The 21,844-nt window shown below is 37.6% G+C and overlaps 1 protein-coding gene across 1 annotated transcript in view; it reads right to left on the bottom strand.

Annotated features, from left to right (window-relative positions):
• The window catches only part of LOC104397411 (partitioning defective 3 homolog B-like), a 142,740-nt gene extending 121,239 nt beyond the window's left edge, over positions 1–21,501 (bottom strand). Inside the window, exons 1-3 of the mRNA XM_010007371.1 lie at positions 21,471–21,501; positions 19,933–20,139; positions 18,702–18,936 (exon numbers count right to left, since the gene is read on the bottom strand). Of these exons, the coding sequence (XP_010005673.1) occupies positions 18,702–18,936; positions 19,933–20,139; positions 21,471–21,501 (473 nt within the window). The remainder of the gene's footprint in view (positions 1–18,701; positions 18,937–19,932; positions 20,140–21,470) is intronic.
• Positions 21,502–21,844: the final 343 nt, after the last annotated feature.

Genomic DNA, 21,844 nt, shown 5'->3' with positions numbered 1-21,844 from the left:
GATCATTGCCAGACTAGGTTTCTGCCCCAAAATGCAGGCTTCATTATTAAAGATGGACAGAACACAAGTATATTCAGTGGAGGCTGGCTGTTCAGGAAATAGCTATAATTTGGTAAATAGCATAATAAACACTTGAGCATCCTTGATGCAATGGGTAATGAGCCAATGCAGTCCTAAGTATGTACATAACAATGTTAAGATGATACTGTATTTCACATTATATATCTACACACACACACTCATGTAGATATCCATATATTTAAACTTTTGTATTTGTTTCCCTCCTGGCATAATTTATTACTTTTTCCTCTGTACTCAACTAGTCACTTGTAAAATAAAGCAACATTTTATTTTCATGCTTTGCTCTTTCTCTTTAATTGCACTTCTAGTGTACCCACATAAACCATCAGAAGCTTTTGTTCATCATGGCACCGAAATGCATCACACTCTGAAGCACCAGAGATCCTGGAACTAAATGCAATCTCACAGCAAGTCATCAGTATGTCTATAGCCCATGTAGCGGAAGACGATTTAACTCTCCAGTCTGTTCTTGCCACCATGGAGAATAATGACAAACCATAACATATCCCATTCATCTAACAGCTGAGAGGGTAATGAATTACAGAGATAATTCAGCCACTCATTATGAAAAGATTACAACACTAAAAATGAAGATGCATTTTTTTTAAAGGCAAATTATCAAGTTTTAATATAATGTGAGTGAAACAGTATACAATATTATTGATTCCCAGTTACATTGTAAGGGTCAGCTAATAATAAAGTCTTGAAAATTAGCACTTCTCTAGCCTGAAACTCAATCCCAGTTCATACTGTTTTACTCCAGAAGCTAAAAATACCAGTATTGCCTAACTGGAGTCTCTAGAATCTCTTGCTGGTTTTCTCTGACAGCATTACCCATTTGCAAATGCCACTTGTGGTCAGGATTTCAACAAACAGACAAAAAACCAACAACAAACCAAATAAAGAACCCCCCCATAAAACTCCAGGAACACCTCTGTCCCCAAACCACTGCATGGTGCAAGCTACAGAAAATGTAAATGGAACAAAGTCTCTATGTTACATGCTGGGCTTTTAAGTCTATGCAGCCTATGGTTCCAAGGGAAATATCAGTGGCTTCATTTCAGAACAAACCTGCTACATTTTAGTTAAAAAAATATTTAAAAAAGAGAAAAAAAAATTCTTTATCAAACAAGCACCAAGCTAGCCCTTCCATCCAAGGGACCTGGTTAGACCCATACGCTTTTCAGGTTAATTCAGTGACAGATGAAATATGTACATAACTGGAACTGCTTCATATGTACTATGGGTAAATGCACATTTCCACAGGAGACTACTCAGTCATTAGATGTCACCTGCAACCTTTCTATCAGCCCCATCTAAACGTCTACCTGGGGTCAACTAAAAGATACCTCAAAAGTTTGATTTATAACCTTTTAATTTTCCCAAATATATTTCTGTTTGCAGGGTAAGAGTTGGGAGATGAGGAGAGATGGGAGGAGAGGGGAAAGTCTACAAGAAAAATTAGGTTGTCAGAAAATGTCAATAGTCATGGCAAATCTTCTGTAAATGATTTCTGAAAGTCTGTTTCACCTTATGTATAGCTGAACAGTAACAACCATAATGTCAGCTTTCATTTTGGAAACAAGATGTGAAGGGCATCTGTACGTGGACATGAATTGTAACCAGTTAAGAGAAAGGAATGTCCTGCAACAGGACATCTGTGGGGCAAACTGGGGAGAAAGTGCATTCTTGGCTGGCATGGGTGGGGGAAACCTGGAAAGCTACTGCTACAGGGCTCAAAGGAGGGGAATGATGTGATTATTTTATCTCTAAATGTATTTTATTAATTAATTCAAATTATATGGTAGTCTTCTTTGTAGTGACCAGGTAGGGCTACTGGAGGGTGGATGCACTTCTCTCACTGTCCCTTACTTAACAGGATGGAGAGCTGCCAACATTCTGAACACAGGCTAGGAGAGAGTGGGATCCAGAGTACTAATGGGGAAGCTCTTCAATTAGTATTCTTCTTCTCATTAAAAGAAGAAGACACAGAGCACCAGCAAAAAAAAAATAGGCACTAAGGAGCACAATGATAAGCCCTTATTGTCACGTTTAATATTCCCTCTCCACTCCTGGAGAGTTGCCATTATTCTTTATTACTCATTTTCATCCTATAACCTTTCAGCTGAATCTGCTGAGTGCCTTTCTTATGAGTTTATCAGCCTAGGATTTTACTTTGAGCAAGCTTCTTACTTTTCTCAGAACACTTTCAGTACCACACTAAATCCTATAAACATCCTTACAGGCTGCAGCAGCAGCTTGACTGGCCATCACCATCTTTTTCTTACAGCCATGAGTTAGTGCCTTATCAGAAGTTTAGTATTATTACTTTTTGGATACATTTTTGTATCACGAATTGATCTTATCTGAAGTCCTTTTCAGCTCTGCTCCATGTTCTAATGTCATATGACAAATTTTTAGAATTCATATTAGCAGTGATTATACAAAAAAAAGTTATTTTTCAGTTGCACCATGCACAGTTTTTTATGTTGTTAGACCTTGGGATCAATAATCACTACAGTCCTTTTCCTAAAGTACTATAAAAGATCATTTCACTCTTCTAAGATGGTAGCAAGCAGACTGTAGATCTTACCAAGTTTTTGTTTGGTAAGCAATTTTTCTTTTGTGTCCCAGTATTTTCACATAAGCTATTAGGGACTTCAAATAAAATGACTCTTCAGATTATTATCCACTGTAGTCCTTACTAAAAGGTTCTGAAAATGCAAATCAAGAATAATAATAATAATAATAAAGTATTTTAACTGATGAAACCTTTTTCTTTTTCAGAATTATCCCAAGAGGAACATTTGAATTTCAGAATTTTTGTCTCAAACCACAGAAGACATTGTATGAAAATCTAAAAATTCTCAGAAAGAAAATGGTTGTTTTCTCCCCTGCCCAACACTGAGTGCTACATGGCAGAAATAGTACTTCTCAGATCTGCTTCCTCTGGGAATTCAGCAATATATTATTAAGGAAATAAAACTAATTTCTTCCACTTTTTACTCCATTTAGGCCTGAACAACTAGCAAAGCTAATGGCTGAAAAAACTGATATTTTTCTCTCTCTCTCTTTTTTTTTTTTTTTTTTTGTTTTGTGAACTACAGGGCTAAATTCCATCTGGAATTATTCCTGTGAAACACAAGTCAAAAGAATGGGACTGTAAAGATGCATCTAAATGAAGAATTTGGTCTCAGAGATCTTTATACAGCAGTGAGAATAAATTAGCAGAAATATCTTTAAGTTTAGACTGCAGTTTTCAAGATTATAGGTTAAAAGTTCTTTGTGAAGACAAAAAAATAATAAATCTGATACTGATTTCCTAAAAGAAATACAGAACCACAATATGCTAATTTTAGGTTCACTATTTAGGGAAGAAGTGAACCATAGGAGCTCCCAGTTTCTTCATACCAGCTCACCTCAGTATCACAGCTGTACATACCCAGGAACACTGCGGGTCTCCTCCAGTGCAATACTTCCATTAAGTTCAGCAAGCTTTGACTCAGGACTGAAAAAAATTGCCACAAAGCCACTACACATTTGTATTTCTGTGGTTTAAGACCAATCTATATCTCTTTGAAACATCTGCTATTCTTTTAGTTCAGGAAGACTGACAGGCTTCAGGATGCTCTCCACTATTTTGAAGTAAATGTTGGTTAAATAGGTTCCTCAAACCCTTTCTTCTGATCACTCTGCTTGGCCTCAGCTGGTATTTCTATTTCATTTTTAGCAATAAAATCTGACCACTTGTGCAGCTGATCCCTATTCCTTCCCCTTTTGCCATGAAACAGTAAACATTTTTGCCCTCAATCTCATCACTGGTCATGCAAATTTAGTCTGGTCTTCTGGAATGTTTATGTTGTCATACAAATGCACACATTTTAGGTATGCTTCAAACAAAAGAGGTTATAAAACCTGCTTCTTACAGTAGTCTCCTAGCTTTCTTTGTTCTGTGTTTCAGAACTGTTATAGCATATTGACTTTAATAAAGCTTTGTTTTTCTAGAGACCAACACCATTATTACAAATTCAAGTTACAAAATGGACAGATTCTGAACCGAAACAGCAGTATTAAAGGTCTGTAATGATCTTTCTCTGCTCAGCCAAATGGATTGTCATCTGTGTTGATTCAGTGCAACTTGCCTGTGCCATTCAATACAATTGATCACAAGATGCTTTTATAGAGCATTTGGTTATCCTTGAAATTTGGTATCCAGGGGTCCTGGAAAATGCTGACAGCTTGAGCTGTTCTTCAATGACTACCTTTCCTTATAGTTGACAGTAAAATTGTTCTTTTATTTATCTTGCTCCTAAAACTCCCAATATGCATTCAGAGAAATTCTGTTTAAGCCTCACTATCTCATTCTTGATAGCAATATCCACTTGGTGATTTTAATTAAACCTCATGGCTTCAGTTATCTGTATACAGACACTGTATCAATTTAAGTGGCTTCCTAGGTTGGTTTTTTTTGGTCTCCCACTCTTCTGTTTGGTCAGCCTTTGAAACTGGGTCCTTGAGAAGGCTATCAACCACCTTTTGGCTTACCTTTTTTTGTATTGCTTAAAAAACCTCATTTAAAGTCAATATTTACAAACAGAGTGAAAACCTCTTACTTAAGTGCTTAATTTACAATCTTCTCCTTTTAGCTTATAAATTAGCATGACATTTTATGCAACCAATTTAATTTTGTATTTTTCCTCCTCCTCTGATAGCTGCTGTGTGAAATTTCCTTGGATTTATATTACAGTTTTCCATATCAACCTTTGCATTTGTATGCTTGTTTTAGGTTTGTACTTGACTTGCATAGTGGTTACTGAACAGAATCCTAGATGTTCAACATAATTTTCCATTTAGGTTTGTAGAAACCTAAGAATGGAGCTGATCTAAACACTGCTGGACAACATAAAATGTTAGTCACCCTAGACAAGATTTTGCCTCTACAGAAGACAGCTGTCCCAGTTTCCATCTCAGTGGCATGTTCTAAATACAACACATAAGATTCCTAACAAAGAAATCTGCTCGAGTTAACAACAGCCCAAATTCACCAATCTGTCATCTATCTGAAACACCTACATTAGAACTTTCTATTGAGCTTCAGTGATTGTGTGAAAACATTACATTACTGCAATAAATACTGTATCAAAGCCAACAGATAACAATGCTATCACAGGCAAGCAGCCTCATGAGAGTGACTTAACCTTTGACCAGTAAATTTGATCTATTATAGGCAATTTGTGTCCCAAGGTACTCAGTGAATGGCTGATGTATGCAAAATAAACAAAGACTGAGAAAGACAATAAACTGACAGCAAAGATCAACAAATGGTCTTGGTATCCCATCAAGCCATTAATACAAAATTCTGTTAAACATGCTTATCTTCAGCCATGGGTGTTTCAACATGTTGGTGTGCCTCTGTGTCCTTGAGAAAATGAGATATACAGTGATATGATGAGACTGTTCTACTGTAAAGAAGCTGCTTTTAGCTTCTGTAGTCCTTAAACACCTCCTTGCCCCCCTGCCCTAGAGTATTTATAACTCAAACATGTAAATTCACCACCTCTCCTAACCTTTTGCTGTTCTTGTTATAGACAAAGAAATAGCCTGTTAAAGAAGGAGAGCAGCCTTTACTTGGTATTCTGAAAATCAATTATACAATACTTTAAAAGACATATGTGCTAATCCACCACTTTCATAAAAATACAGGAATATTGGTAACAGCTTAAAATAGCAAAGGCAGAAAAATTTAAGTTTCCATGTGTGATGCATGAATTATACACACACACAATCTATACACATAATTAACCAACTTCTCAAAAGAATTATCTATATATTTTCATTTTAGCTCCACTGTAGCCTTTCCCTATGGTGTGAATGCATCATTGTAATAAATATCTAGAGAAAAAAAGATAGAAGCATATATAGTACAACTGTAGATTATTGCTTTGCTCTGCTGTATTGAAGCCTCAAGAAGTTATTCAACCGCTGAGATAAATCTTAACTATTTAGTTATTCTGAACTTCGACTCTATTTTTTCCCCTTAATCTAGGATTGTTGGTTACTGTTTGTTTTTGTTTGTTTTTTGTTTTTTTTTTAATCTTCCTCAGTGAAAGATCATCTTGTCATGCTCTACTTTCAATTGCATTCAAGTGCATGGACAGCAGTTTATAGTATAATGTAAGTTTTCTGCTGCAGGTCTAGGGCCAGTAAGTAGTGATCCTTCTTCCCACTATGACAGGAACACCATCTTTCAACTTCTTTAAACTCTAGCCTAAAACTAAAAAAGATTAAACTAATTCTCTCCAATCTGAATACCCCCACAAGACAAGGAAGCTGGTATCTAAGCAAGAATAAATATTAAGGATTAACTAAATCAAGATACTGCTATTGAAATATTTTATTAGCATACTTTAGACTGCCTGAAACTTGGTGTTCTTTTAATTAGACCACTAGAGCACATATTTTGTATGAGTGTGGCTTCCTTACTCCACTCCAAGCATGCAGAAACATGTAAGATTTTTATAAAACACTGAAATCTCTCTGCAACACAGATTTTTAATAGTAATTGCCATGTAGGAGGTGCAATAAATCCTAATTTCCTTTATTACAGTGCTGTGGACTAAAGACAGTTATCAGAATTAGCAAGCTTGCATGCCAAAACAGTTTTCATCATTCACGGGGTACAACATACTTCATAGAATCATAGAATGTGTGGAGTTGGAAGGGACCTTTAAAGGTCATCTAGCCCAGACCCCTACAGTATGCAGGGACCTTTTAAACTAGATCAGGTTGCTCAGAGCCTGGTCAAGCCTGGCCTTGAATATTTCCAGGGATAGAGCCTCCAGCACATCTCTGGGCAACCTGCTCCAGTGCTTCACCACCCTCACTGTAAACAACTTCTTCCTAATGTCTGATCTAAATCTACCCTACTCTAGTTTAAGGCCATTGCCCACCATCTTATTGCTACATGCCCTTGTAAACAAATCAATCCCTCACCAGCTTTCCCGGGGAACACATTCATGTACTGGAAGGTTGCTATAAGGTCCACCCAGAGCCTTCCCCTCTCTTAGATGAACAACCCTAGCTCTCTCACCCTGTTTGTGTAGCAGAGGTGCTCCAGCCCTCTGATCATTTTTGTGGGCAAACCAAAAAGGTGTGCAGTTTAAAAAGAGCCAGCACCACAGGATTTACAGGTCTCATTGTGGTCTCACAGAAAACTGTCAGCATTCATACTACAAACACATAAATACAACTTCCACTTAGAAATCACTGAAAAGAGCAAACATCTCACATGCAGGAACAAAGCAGCTAACACTACTGCTATAGGCAGAGAGAATCCAAAGCAGATCTATACATAGAAATTTCTCTACATATCCTTCCTCAACCATTTCCACCCACAGTTCCTGGAGCTCTGCCTGAGCCTGCCTACAGCACCCTCCATTGCTGCAGACGAGTGATGCTTTGAGAAGCAACAACATGACAATCAAGCTAAAATATCATAAATAGGAATTCATTAAGAAAAAGATGGGGAGGACTTCTTCAGAGATAAAGAGGTATATTAATCTATTGCTGCACTTACAGCCCTAATAATCTGCCTTTTTAAAGGAAAGTAATATTTGCTAATTTCTTTTTTAGTAATTTAGATCAAGTCACACACTCTCCGGTGTGTACAAATATGTATATTCTAGTCATAACAAAAATGATCTGCAGCAATATAGTGGAAATTTCTTCTCAAGAACAGTGCAGTTTGGTTTTGTGAAATCTTCACATTTTGACAGTTTTTATATTAAGAATTGTATTTTACAGTGCAGACTGCATCAAAACAGACAAATAATTTAAAGACTAGTGCTGAAAAGTCTAAATGAATGACAATGAGTTTCCTTAGTCCTTCCTTGCTGTCTGAAAGGGGGGCTGAACAATTCAAGAATATGTGAATGGAAACAAGCACTTCCAAAAGCAGAAGAGGATATGGAGAGGATACTAGGGGGAGCCGGGGGGTGGGGGGGGAGGGTGCTGGAGAGGAAAACTAACTTCTTTGAATTGTTTATTTCCTCAATCTAATTTTAATTAAAACCAGAGCATTAGGATGTCTGTTACACGAAGCTACTGTAATACAGATTTCCACATCAGAGGTTAAAAAGCTAAACAAAAAGACGACAGAGGTAGAACGAAAAGTGCCCGAATCATTACTCACTAGGGTTCTTTCACTAGAAAGAAAACAGCAGACAACTGTGATGGCCTTCTGTCACCAGAAAAAAAGCTTTACAATTCTATTTACACATTATTGCCATCCAGCCTGATAGTCTGGGGTTAGTGTGAGGCCAGGTATTCACTACTTTCAAATAAAGGACAATGAATGGCAGAGACATACAGTTCATTACTTCAAACCTAATGCTGAAGTTAAATGCTAAGGAACTATAGAGCAGATATTTAGTGGCCTGTGTATCTTGTACTACATATACACACATGCAATTTTTTGCCTTTTGAGTCAACTTTCAAGATCTGAACTACTTTTTAAAATTCCTAAACCAGTGGTGACACTTATCTCAGAGTTTATATAATATACACACAAACAAAGGGTGATACTTTTTTCATGTCAGCATTTGGCTAACATTTTAGATTTGCCCACGTTCCTTTTTATTAATTCTTTACTGTTTCTTCTCAAAAAAAAAAAAAAAAAAAAGAAGACAAAAGTGGGAAGTCAAAAGTCATTTTCACCACTAAGAATTATTCCAAGTCTTCTAAAGAGCAAGATCAAATGCTCTCAAAGGCCCCAGGTCCGAGACAAGACCCTAGAGATGCCATTTCCATTGAATGAAGTAAGCAAGCAGGAGAAGGTTCTTTGAATTTAAGTATTTCTGCGAGGAAAACACTCCATAGCATAATTAACTTCTATGGCAAATGCCATGCAGAATGATGACCACCAAGATATCAGACCAGTTGATCCTCATGACAAGGTGCTGTGTACAAGCAACATACACAGAAGGCAAAGCCCAAACTAACAAGCTCTGCTAGGCTGATTAGCATACGCTGGGTGACAGCTAGGACAAGAGAGAGCCAGGGGTGCAGATGGAGTAGAGAGAGGAGGAGAAGGTAAAAAGGGTGTAAACTTAGTGACAAACAAGCATTGTTTCAGAGGATGGAGGGCTGGAGGTGCTTAAGAAGATTGAATTAACTCTAGTTAACTACTAGACTTAACAGCTGGATGAGCTGGAACTGTTGGGTAAGGATCAATCCAGCACCTTTGCATTCATGTCCTAACGAATCAGGTGGAGGTGAATGGGACACAGCCAAATGTAGCGTAGAACAGGAAGCAGTAAAGAGCTTTTCTTACTCTGGTGGACAGAGATAGAAAGTAGGAGCTGGGGTGGAAAGGATATACAGCCTTACTTCATCACTCATTTAGTCCTGCCAATGTTCATACACATCATGGAAGTTTTACAGCTGAGGGAAATCTTAGGGAAGCTGAAAGGCTATATAAAATATTTTCTGCCTGGACATGCTACTGAAAAGTGTGCTACTGAGACAAGCTGGCTGGTGAGCATTCATGGTTGCTTAAAGCAGTATGTTACCACACTCATGTGGTAAAACAGACCAAACTGGGGAGGAGACAAAGTTGGTGCTGTGGTGGCAGGGGAAGGTGAGAGTATTTGGAACAAGACCCAGCAATGTGATCCATGACAGGAAGTGACAGAATCTGGAAGTAACAGGAGTCCAAGCAGAAAGAGAAGAAGTTTAGGCACTGCTGCACTGAGCGGGTTTAAGGTTCACTGAAAGATGTCATCCCATGTAGGAGCTTTTGTAAGAGAGGAGAGATGCTGCTAAGTTTCCACGATGACAGAGCAAGGACATAAAGAGGAACAATTTGCAGAGAAAGAAATCAGTTTGCCCATGTTAAATTTCAAATGACAAATCAATTTTTTTCTAGCAAGGCAGCATAAAATCAGGGTAAAAGATTAGAAGGTCAACTATAATTCTGAGGCGTTATATTCCAAACTGCATTTCCAAAGGTCAGAATACCTGTAGTAGGAGGTAGCACAGAAAGGAGGAAACCCCAGCTTGGCATCTCATGAACTAGCAGTTGCAAGAAGGAGTACAGGTGAGTGACCCAGTATTCTGTTCAACAGTTCTCAATAACAGTGCAACTGCAGAAGGTTGAATTTGCAAGCAAACTGAGCTAGGCTTGCTTAATTTTTTTTTTTTGTGGGTTTTTTTTAATTTATTTTTTTTCTCCAAAGAGAGAAAGTTTGCTAAAAATGGTTGGGAAGGTAAGCAATAATGAGAGAAGGTTACAAAGAAAATGGAGAGCTGCCACATGGGAATAAGACTGGGCAACAGGAGATCAACAAATGAGAAGAACTGGAATCACTGGAGAAAAGTAAAAGGAAAGACAGTAAGAAGTACTCAGAGAAAGAAGAATCCTAGAGATCAGAGTAAAACTGATTTAGGAAAAATCACAGAAAAGGTTACTAGGTTTTTGTTTTTATTTTCTTAAAAATAAAGCTATTCACCTGCTATACTTTTACAGGAGTAGCCAGATTAATTTTTAAATGTATTTATTTTTTACTATGCTTTTCTGAATGATGTTCATAAGTAGGGAAATGCTGTTATTTCTACAAGCACAGAGGATAAGCTTTGTATAAGGATAAATGGTAGGGTCAGAGCAGCTAAGTGAGTTAACTAATGTCACACAAAAAAATCAGCAGCAGAGCAAGCATTTGAGGAAGCCTCCCTCAGACTATTTTACTATCTCCTAAACCATCTATTGTCCATTTTCTTTCAGAAATCCTGTATGGATAAGAAGAGGAAAGAAAGACTCGGAGTGGTTCAAAGGGGTCAGTTTTTTCTGAAGGTAGCATACTTCATATGCTCTGAAATTGTGACTACCCCAAAAGAAGCTTTGTTCCTTTTATATGTCAGAAAAACAAAAGGTCAGCCTATTGAAATATTGGTCAGGTCTGACTTTCTTCTATTAATAACAAGTAGAGACACATTTTTTTTAAAGTAATAGTTAAATAAATGGCTAAATGTCTGCAATCATTTCAACATAAAATGTCAACTGGATTTCAGATGACATGTGCATTTAATCAATGACTCTGCGTTATAATATAAACATTACTTTAGTTTGACTGCTTTGTCTAGTATAGGTTGTAATTCAGTGAGATAAGTACCTTTCATTTTCTCTACAGATGACTATTACTGGCATTACCTATAAAACTAGCACCTGCCAGAACTTTGTAGTTAAGGAATCTGTCAGGAGCCCCTTCTGTGTAATTTCTCTGTTAATTGTTGTCTCTGCTCCCAGCCACCTCTTTTATCAAGTTCCTGTTACAAGAACTACTGAAATAGAAAATCAGCAAAATTGCTGGGGTTTTGTGTCTCATAGTAGAACTCATACTCCACATTGTATTCCTGAGCAAAATATGTATTTGTTGGTCAAAATGCAGCTCAGAAAGCTTTAATTCCATTTCTTGTGGGCAAGGCTTTAAACGGTCCAGTACCTTTAACAATAACACACCCATACAGCATACAGAAATATCCAATGTACCATAACTTATCTGGAAAATCTGCAATTCAAGTTGTATACTCAGATAAGAGATGGATTTTTGAACAAGTACCAGCCAAGTATAGGGAATGAAGGATAAACACACTGCCACAGTGTTTAGTATTCATCAAGAATACACTTTGCTTTCTAGGACTATTTTGCAGAGGGCATTTCTTGGGAGTCAGAAGACAGATACTTCAAAGAAATATACCCTCTCCAGAACTGACCTAGTCATATTTCCAATAGGACTGAAGTTTCCTTTTTATTTTTTTAGCAGGTGTGGCAAACACTGAGGTCAATATTGAATAGCCAAGTATACATTTAAGTAGACATGTCACATAGTTCAGTCCACAAAGTTCATCTTTACAGACAATGTATTATTTTCTTTCTCTCTCTTATTTTTTTTTTCCCCCCACTTAGTAATGGCTTGAATAAAGATATTTCAACTTGAAGTGAGCATGCAGCTATTTCACAAAAAGCATGCTCCTTGCAAACAGTTAGTAATTTCCAGTCCTTTTAAACAGACAAGAGGGAACTTTCTGCTCTGATCTGTTAAGTAAATATAAATCTTGTCATCCAAGTTCAGTAATGAGAGTAAGGGGTCTATTCGTCTTCACTGCACTAGCATACATCTAACGTTAATGAGATTTATGCATGCATATTAAGAGGAGAACAGATGCTTAATTAAACAAATAAGCCTCTAGTAGGCAATTTTTAGTACAAAACCTCCTTATTTTCTCCATTTTAGTCTGACTACAAATGCAGTCAACAAGGAATCAATACAGTGGAGGAAAAGAAAAAAGTAACACATGTAAAATTGAGGTGTTTGTTTAGTTAAAAATACTTGAGAAATTTGAGATAAATTAAATTGATTTGGGATCTCCTCTCCCTCATATTCTTGTGCTCTTTAAAGGAAATGGAAACTTTATCTACAAATTTACCTATTTGAAAAGTGGGAATTTGGGCAAAAAGAAATCAAGGCCTCTAAATAACTCATCTGCTTGATTAACTGATGCTGTCTATCAAATACACAGGCATGATCCATCTCAGATTATTTTGCTGTTGAGGAAAAAAAATCTTAAATAACTTTAGAGCCAAATTAAATTATAATTTAATCTAGTCTTGTGGGTTTTTTAAACTATCCATGTTTATACTGATTTCCAGCATATGTGCATACACATAAATGCATTAAAAATTATATGCACAGCCTCTCTCCAGCAAATCACATCCCTATTATTTGCTCTTTCTTCATTTTATTGATAACTGTTCTTCTGAAATGCTCAACTTCCCAGGGCAACACAAAGAAAAAAAAAATCTCCATAATCTACACTTAATGGAAGTCAATATCTGTGTATTATGCTATCTACTCTGCAATACCATTACAGGCTCAACAGTGCTGGTTGTAAAAAGTATCATTCTGAGCACAAGGCCTATAATAGTAATAACAAAAAAAAGGTCATTTCTGTCTTCCAACTAGAATGAAAAATTAAAATCACTAAGGCACTTAGCTCAAAGGAAAATTGGAAAATTAAGGGGACAAATAATAAAATATTCATGCCTCCCATTGTGAAATGGAAGGTAAATAATTTAAGATGAACTGTTATGTGGGAAAGAGCACTATTTCTGAAGAGGAAAAAGCAAATTTAACTAATACATACATACATACTCCTGCTTTCTGCACTTGCAGTTATACGTATATATGCACAAATATGTCGGTCATGGTTGACAGGCAATAGTTGTGAGATGCAATATTCTCACCTATACTAATTTTGAAAACATTTGCTAGTGAACTAGTAAATTGAAGTTGACAAGAGTCAACTGAACTTTGACAAGAATCTAGCCTAGACATAAATACTGAATTAGAGGGCGTTCTCCCACTGCTCTCCAGTCTGTAAAAACTCTTTACTCCAAGGCACCAATTACATGCTTATTCTTAGATTTTCTTTTAAATGAAAAAACTAGTGACTTCTGTCTCAGGGAGCTAGCTATTAAAATGCCATTGGAATGGCTGTAGTTCACTAGCTAACTTACCTTCATACCCATAAAGTTGAAAGGGCTGCACAGAACTTTTACAATCGCTATCTGTAAAAGGTAGTGAGAGAGCTATATAAACTTATGTTTATTACACACCAGAACTGTAAAAACTGCTCTGTGATTAGGATACAGACTAGCTCTGCATAGCTGAGGTCATATTTCCCTGGTGATTTAAAGGCTCGGTCTTCTTCCAAGTTAATTCAGAAACCAACACAAAGCCTACCTTTGTTAGCAAATAATATTTTTATAGTATTTCAAAGCATGGCAATTAAATAACTATAGATCACAAATATAAAATCTAGAGTTCCTCACCTAATAAACTGAGGAATGCATTTTGCATTCGTGCCTAGCATCAGGGATTTTTAACATCCTGCACTGAGGGGTTAATTAACCCTTCCAAACAGCCTACAGAGCCACTTCACAGGGCATTTTGACAGTTCTAAACCAATGACATTACATACTACCTTTATTCAAAAGCACAAATACTCTATTTCACTATAATGCTGCTTATGAAAATACTAAACACCTGCAAAAAGAAGTGCAGGGAAGCTGATTTGAGGTCCAGCAGTCTCCTCAAGACTCACTGAGCCCTGGAAGGAACAGTCAGCTCACTGTAAGAAAAGAGATGAATCAAGAACTGAATGTGGTATTGCATACTCTTGCTGCTGTTATGTATCTGCACAGAACTGAGTATTATTGCTGTTCCAAAAGAGTTTCAACATAGATGTTAAACACTGGCTTTTTCTTGAGACTGCTCTATACATTAATTCACAGCTCCACTAATGAAAGTATTTAATGTAGCTGTTTCCCTGATTAAAAAAAAAATAAATAATCAATTTGCTTTGCTGTCTCTTGTCTAGTTGTGGGTTATTTGGTGAGCTATGATGGTGCACTGGGTCAAAAAAACATCAAAAAGTAAAATATAATGCTCTCTTAGCTGATGTTACATACAGACAGTTAACAGAATCAGCTTCTGTTCTTTGGACAGCTCACCCACACATCAGGCACTCAGCCAGGCTATCTAAGCATCAGAACCAACCAAATCAGGACACACAAACACTGCAGTATGCACCACAGTGAAAGAGTGCTTTGGACTATAAAGACTTAATTAATCAGTTAAGTCACTGTCATCTCCATTTCAAATCTTCAGTGTACTAACCTACTTTGCTCCAAGTGCCACAGTTACTAAAATGCAGCAGCCAAGAGCTCCAGCTAATACTGGGTAAAACAACGAGACTTTTTTGAAAACAATGATCACAAAAATAAAAGCATGATTTCTTGATGGTCTCCCTGAATCACAGTAACCTAAATAAAGCTTCTATCCAAGAAAAGCTAGCAGCAAAGCAATCATTCTTTTTTTTTTTCATATGTGTAAAAAAAGACCAGGAACTACAAGTAAATAGCAGCTGAGCAACAGATGAGGCACTAAGTGAAATCTGTTAGCAACCGCTAACAGCTTTGCTATTTTCTGTTGTTAAATTTAAAAAAAAAATAAATGTAAAAACCCAACGCAGTAGCAATTCCAATATGCTCAAAAATCTCAGATGCAGAAGACTAAAGCTCCATGCTTCTTGTACTACAGATAAATACTTGGGTTTAGTTTTAATATTTTGAAATGCTTTGTTATTGATTGTAAGGTAGAAACAAGACAATTTACATGGATATACTATCAGGACAAAACTTGTTATCGCTGTATATAGGATCCAGCAAGTATAGCACAAAACCCCTGCCATAGTGTTGTGACACTTCCAGTACCTGCTTTAGCCTCAAATTCTACGTTCTGTTGTCCTTCACACATGAACCCTAGTAATTTGCCAGCAAGTACATGTGTCTTCATTAGCACTGAGCCTCCTGGCATGATCTCAGAAATATTTTAATTGTCCTTCTGGTCCTGGAGCTTTCACCACAGACACTCATCTCCTACTTATCTCAACCCAATCTTGATATGGGTTCAGCAAATCTGTACATAAAAGAGCAGAACTATGCAGGCACAGCCAAAATAGTTCTGAACAAAGCAGACCACAAATTATAAACAGTATGAGAATGTATCAGTATGGGGTTCCAGCTCTCAGTAGGATCAATCACTTACATGGCTGCAGTCACTGGATGAGTTTAGAAAATTCATAGCATCACCTGGTCCCAGGTAGATACACCCTCTTCCTGTTCCTGGTGGTTGCTTTCTTAACTACTTTTCTCTTGGGTCTTTCCCTCCTGTCAGTCTAGTGGGGGCTCTGTTCCTTGCTTCTCATTTTGGTGGTCTTCCACATGGGGGATCACAGTGCAACTACCACCACAGTTGTACCCTAACCCTAACCTACAAAGGGGTCACAACAGATTTCCTTCTTCCACTTTTCTGCTCCCTTAAGGTGTTTACATTTATAATGCCTCATATAGCAGGTTTCCCTTCCAATTTAAATTCAGCATGTCAAAAACTGAGCTCATCTCTGTTTCTAAATACTTCTCTATTTCTTTCTCTTAAGCTACTAAGAATTAGTAGTCACCTTGCCCTCTGCAGAAGCTCACAACTTTGTCTTCAGCTTCTCTCTTTCATTTCACAGATGTTCTACCAATAAAACATGCCAGTTTCATCACCACAATGTCATAAAAAACCTGGCTGTTTCTTTCCATCTATGATGCTAGAATACTTGTTAATTCAAACCATTTTACAGCAGTCTTCCCTAGTCCTCCCAACACTCTTAATTCTTCAGATAAGTCCAAAACTTCAGTCTGAAAAATACCTCTTGATTTTCGTATTAGGCAGTATTTGACCCCTCCTAAGTTCCCCCATTAGCTTTCTATTATTTATTTTAAAAACATTTTCAGATAATACATTTTTTCACTTGTTTTCTATGTCATTCATAGCAGTTTCTCCCTGAAAAAATACCAGCCTGGTTTTGCCCATCTTGAGCAGGACACATGGCCCCAAATTGTTTTGTAAACTCACACTGTTTGCTCTTTGGTCTTTATAGGTCATCACCCCTCTTTCACTTTTATCATGGCTGGAATTCCCTAGGACTCTAATCTTCTCAGGCAGGGATTTCTTTTCAAGAACAAATTTATAAATACTAGGAAGAAACACTGACGAGGACATGGATCCTCTAAAAACCTTCTAGCTGAGTTGTTAGCTCTTAAACCAACTCCTCCTCTGTTCATTCTAACCTCTTGCTTCCATCCTTGCGGCTTTGTAGATTTCCAGTAGTGTGGAATAGAAATGCCCATTCTGTGATGCCATGCAGATAAGTAAATATTATTAACAATTACTGTCTGCTGGGAAGACTATTAATCTAAATAAAAATCAAGCTTGTGAGAAGAATAGATGTATAAAGCTCATATACAACCAAAATGTAAAATACATTCTGAAAAAGGAAATCACTAAAACTGGTAATCTACCACTCCCAGTTTTGCGTATTGATCACTATCAGATTTTTCTGCCAACTACAATAACTTATTTTGGATTCTGATGTTGTCCTATGTTCTTTTTGACTCAGGCATCATATGTCTGTAAGACTTTCCACTTCAAACTTCGAATTTGCCAGTGACACATGAAAAAGAATACTTATGATTTTGTCAGACCTCTCTGTCACTTCCCTCGTCTTCCAACAGCCCTACTCACACCAAAGAGTAAAAAAGAATGAAAATAGATTTAAAGCTTAAGATAGTCAAGAGAGTTGTTGAAGTCATCCTCCTAATTATTCAGTATTTTGACTACTGTTTCATGTTAAGCCCTATTTCTTTAAACAGTATGAACACAAATGCACGTGCAATGCACAGGTGTGAGTGTGTGCATTCGCTGCATTCCTAAAGAGCCCCATTTGAGTGCAGACTGGTGTAACGATGCACCTTCATCTTATGAATGCTAACAACTGCTGAAATCATGCAAATTTGGCACATAAGCATCCTTGTATATTTTTCACAATATCTCTAGAGTGTTCAAAAGTTGATAAGACAATTTTGAGGATTCATATTGAAAATACATGGAAGCAAGTCAGCTAAAGCCTTCCACATCAATAGAACATGAGCTGTTTGACTCCACAGGATGTAGAAAGAGAAAGCAACAATTTCAGCTCATATATCACTGTCCCAATGAATATAACTATAAGTGAATGATATTGCAGCTGAATTTCTTAGTTTACTAGTTTGCAGTGATTGTGGCTTTTGTATGTATCTGGATTGTCTATAGCACAGCATCCTAAGAAGCACCAATAGCCTCCTAAAGCTAACATTAAATGTTCGGTGCCACAAGTAACCACATCACATGGTCTAGTGTTCTTATCTTCTCCAGGTGATCATTAAATTTCATTCAGATGCCCTATACTAATTGAAAAGGTCTACTTAAATGGAAACATTTTAATCCTCAATAGACTAAATGGGTTCCAGAGGTAGGAGTGATAGCAACAAGAGTGTCCACAGCATCACAGACTCCAGCAGTAGCAAGGAAATGGCCTAAAAAACTTTGCCTAATCTCTGGTGATTCCAGAGAAGCAAAATCAACCAAAAGTCACAGAAGAAATCCAAACACTTGTATGTTGGGCAGGGAGGATGGTGAGCTTTTGACCACTGCAGGCAGTGGCTGAAGCTGTGAAGCCAAGATTTTAGCATAGCTAATGATTTTGAGCAGCTGAAAATGTACTAGACTGTTTATGGTAACACAAGCAATCATGCTCTCCCCAAAGCTCATGAAGGAAGCAGATAAGCAAAGGAAGAGAAGGCAAACCCTGAGCGTAGGAGTGGGTCAGGTATTACTCAGAAATATTCCCCACAAAGCCTCCCCCATTGACACACACTTGTTTTTAGTCTGAAACCTTGAATCTTTTACGACATATGGGAATGAATTTCAAAGGCATAAAAAGTCATTTTGTCTGCCAAATGTCTTTTGCCTTAGCTACAAGTTTGATGTAAAAGTATAAACTGCTTTCTTTTTAAATAACATAAACATTATTTTGAGTCCAAGTGAAATAATTTTCCCCCTATTTTATGAGAGTATCAGTTGTTTCCTATGTTATAATGAGAATGAGTGGCTGTTTTGCTTTTTAAAATGCCATACCTCAACATGACACCAAAGCCTTTCTTCTTTTTCTTTTCTGGATCTTCATTTTCTTCCTTCCTTTTCTTCTCTTTTACTTTAGATTTGCCCTTTTCCTTCTTCTTCTCTTTCTCTCTATTTTTTTTGTCTTTTTTTGCATGGGTTTCTCCATCTTCTATTTCAGGGTTCCCTGGAAGGGCAGATTCCATGTTCCGAGTTTCTTGACCAGAGTGAGAGCTCTTATCAGAGAAACCATCTGCACAGAATGAAGAAGCAGTGAGGATGGCTAGGGGCTCCCAAAAAGCAAACACATGAAATACAGCCTGAGTGCCTAGAAAATGCTCAAATGACTCACAACACTTACTCATTTAATTGAATAGTTTAAAAAGCAGAGTAAACATATCTACCTAGTGAATTCAAATAGATTTCTATTGTAAATTGAATTAATTTTTTAAAATTACTTCTTTTTTAGTTGTTATGCCAAATACAAAACTTCTGACATGGTAAAAGACTATTCTGTTTGAAATCTAGCTTGTTAACCTCCATCATCTTGGGAAAACTGACATGCTGGGAAGCAAACACTGAGTGCTTACTTAGACATGAGATTCTGGCAACTAGTATAACCAACCTACGTAACAAAACTCTTTCATTCACTCCCTGAAATCTTTCTATTTTAATGGCTGAAAAGGAAATAGATGAACTGTTCTGTTCTGTCTGGTTGGAGAAGAGCTGTGCAGTTTCTATTTGGAGGGCTCAGCATTCAAGAACAGTCTTATGCTTAATGCTAAAGGATATGTATTTCCAGACTGAGGGCTATAAGCCCATGGTGACAGAATGAGCAGCAGGGTGCTATCAATACACTCTGCCTTGTCTATAACAGGAAACAAACTTCCTGGTCAGAGAAGGAGGAATTGTAGACAGCTCTGTAAAACAAGCGAGATAATTTTTAATGTAATCTGAAGAAGGCAGCTGCTTCTTGAAGTTAAAACAATGTAATTATTTAAGGATTGAGTTCTGAATCCTTCAACCTACCCCTGCCGCAAAGGAGATCAGTGAAAGATTTTACTCTAAACCCAGTCAAGGTTGTATGGGGTACTGCAAAGACAGCTCTATTCAGTGGAGGACATAAGCAGCTTTTAACACACGATCAACTTCAATTGGACTAAATAATTAGCTGATGTACTTTATTGAGCTGGCCCTCAGCAGTGCTAAGTGAAGGTGCCTCTCTCAGCAAGTGCAATTAGCAACATACCCTCTTCTGCATCTTCAGGTCCATCGTAAGATTTGTCAATGGCAGCTCGGAAACTCTCATTACACCCCCGACCACGGACCACGTGAGGCCTGGGTCTGTGAAAGGGGAGTTCATTCTTCCTAACTTCAGCCACAGCAGTCTGAAGACTCTCAAGAGAACTGGACTTTTTCAATCCCAGAGTAGGACCAAAATCTTTACCACAAGAGTCTGGAAAACAAACAGTTAAGTTTTTATACCTAAAGCCACACAGAAAAATGAAGAGAGTCAGACAGATACGTTTAATTGTGTACTTTATTACCTGGGGCCTTTGAAATAGTGTGCAATCATGTAATTTGTTCTAAAAATAACATCAAGTTAAACCTAGTTCAGTACATATCCCTGTTCAGACTTGGAGGGAATGGTACATAATTTACAGACCTGACAATAGTGATGGGCAACAGGTGGCAGGTTCTGTGTCACTTTAAAGCCTACACTAGTGATAAGGATGGGGCTGATTCTTTCCCCTTTGAAAGCCATGTCCAACTGGACACTGCTAACAGCCTCAAGGAGAACATTATCCTTAGACTCAGAAAAACAAACACTGCTACACAAAAATAGTGTGTTTTAGAATGAGTCAGGCTATATGAATGGTGGATATTTTCAAACATATTTCTCCTGTGAGAAGATATTATTAGTTCTCTCAGTCTTATCCAACCTTTTTTTTTTTTTTTTCCAAGCTGAAACTGGTGCTATATCAACAGACACAGCAGGTTTTCAAAGAAACAAATATTTCCATCAAAGTAGAGCTTAACATAAACAATGTTGCTGCCTTCCTCCTTGTTAATAAGGCATAAGAAAGCAGTTCATACAAAAAAGAGCAAATATCTTCCCAGTTCTCCCAAACCTTCCCTCTCTTTGAACGCTTGACTGTCTGACCTCAGAAAGAGCTTATTTTGTGGCAGCATTACAGTTAATTAATGATAACAGAATAGGTAAAGAAAAATGTTCAATGAAAGCACTCATACCACTCAGTGAAGAAATTCACAGCTTCATTTAAAAGCCTTTATAGCACCTACTTAGTTTTTATATGGCAGAATAGTGAATGTGACACACAGACACTGAGGAAGAGACTTTGCCTTGCAGTATGTCTTCTGTCTTTGGCAATGCAAATGCTTTTGTTTTCAACTTGGAAAGTGTTATCCATGAAAGCAATAGCAGAACACAAGAGCAGAAGACCATCACATACAACATCCATGTACCGTTATGCCTGAAGAGATTCAAGGATCACAGAAAAGACAGCTATGTTACTACTATACGCTGAGATTTTACCAATCCTAGAGTGCAGATATTTCTGAACTAACACAGTGAATTTTTAAAAAGAAAAAGGCTAAGAATTGGCACCAAATGAAGACTTATCAGTAGTGTCTGTAAGGCAATTTACAATTCCATTACCTGCAAGCTGACATGTAGCTGAAAATAAGGTGTGGGGGGTGTGTGAGGGTGTGGAGACAAACAAGATTAAACCAAGCTTGGTTGCTTGGTCACAAAATACAACCTACTTTCACTAATTGCCATTCTGGAGACCACCATTATTGCCAAATTTGCAAGTGCTCAAATGGAGATAGAACAATGACTTGCATGCAGCATAGAGGTGTTTAAAGTCACTAAGAACTGGTGCATTAGTCAGAGGCACTGCAGTGCCCATCTCAGGCTGAGAAGGAATAAAAACAAGGGAAGCATAATCACCGTAAAGGACAGCCAAGTGAAAGCCACTGGGATCAGCAGAGCAAAGGCCCCCTTGTCCTTCAGCCAGACATGGCTTTGATGGGAGCTTTCACAGAAGCAGCACCCAGAGGTGCACCCAGAGAGGGCGCAGGCCAGGGCGGAGGGCCCAGCTCGGGGCCCGGCTGGGCAAGGACCCTCCTCCGCCGGC

This window comes from Chaetura pelagica, unplaced genomic scaffold (assembly GCF_000747805.2).
Source record: "Chaetura pelagica isolate M959 unplaced genomic scaffold, ChaPel_1.0 scaffold21, whole genome shotgun sequence".
In the NCBI taxonomy this organism is placed as follows: domain Eukaryota; kingdom Metazoa; phylum Chordata; class Aves; order Apodiformes; family Apodidae; genus Chaetura; species Chaetura pelagica.
Note: the sequence above shows the minus strand (reverse complement) of the source record. Positions and strands in the feature narration are given on the sequence as shown.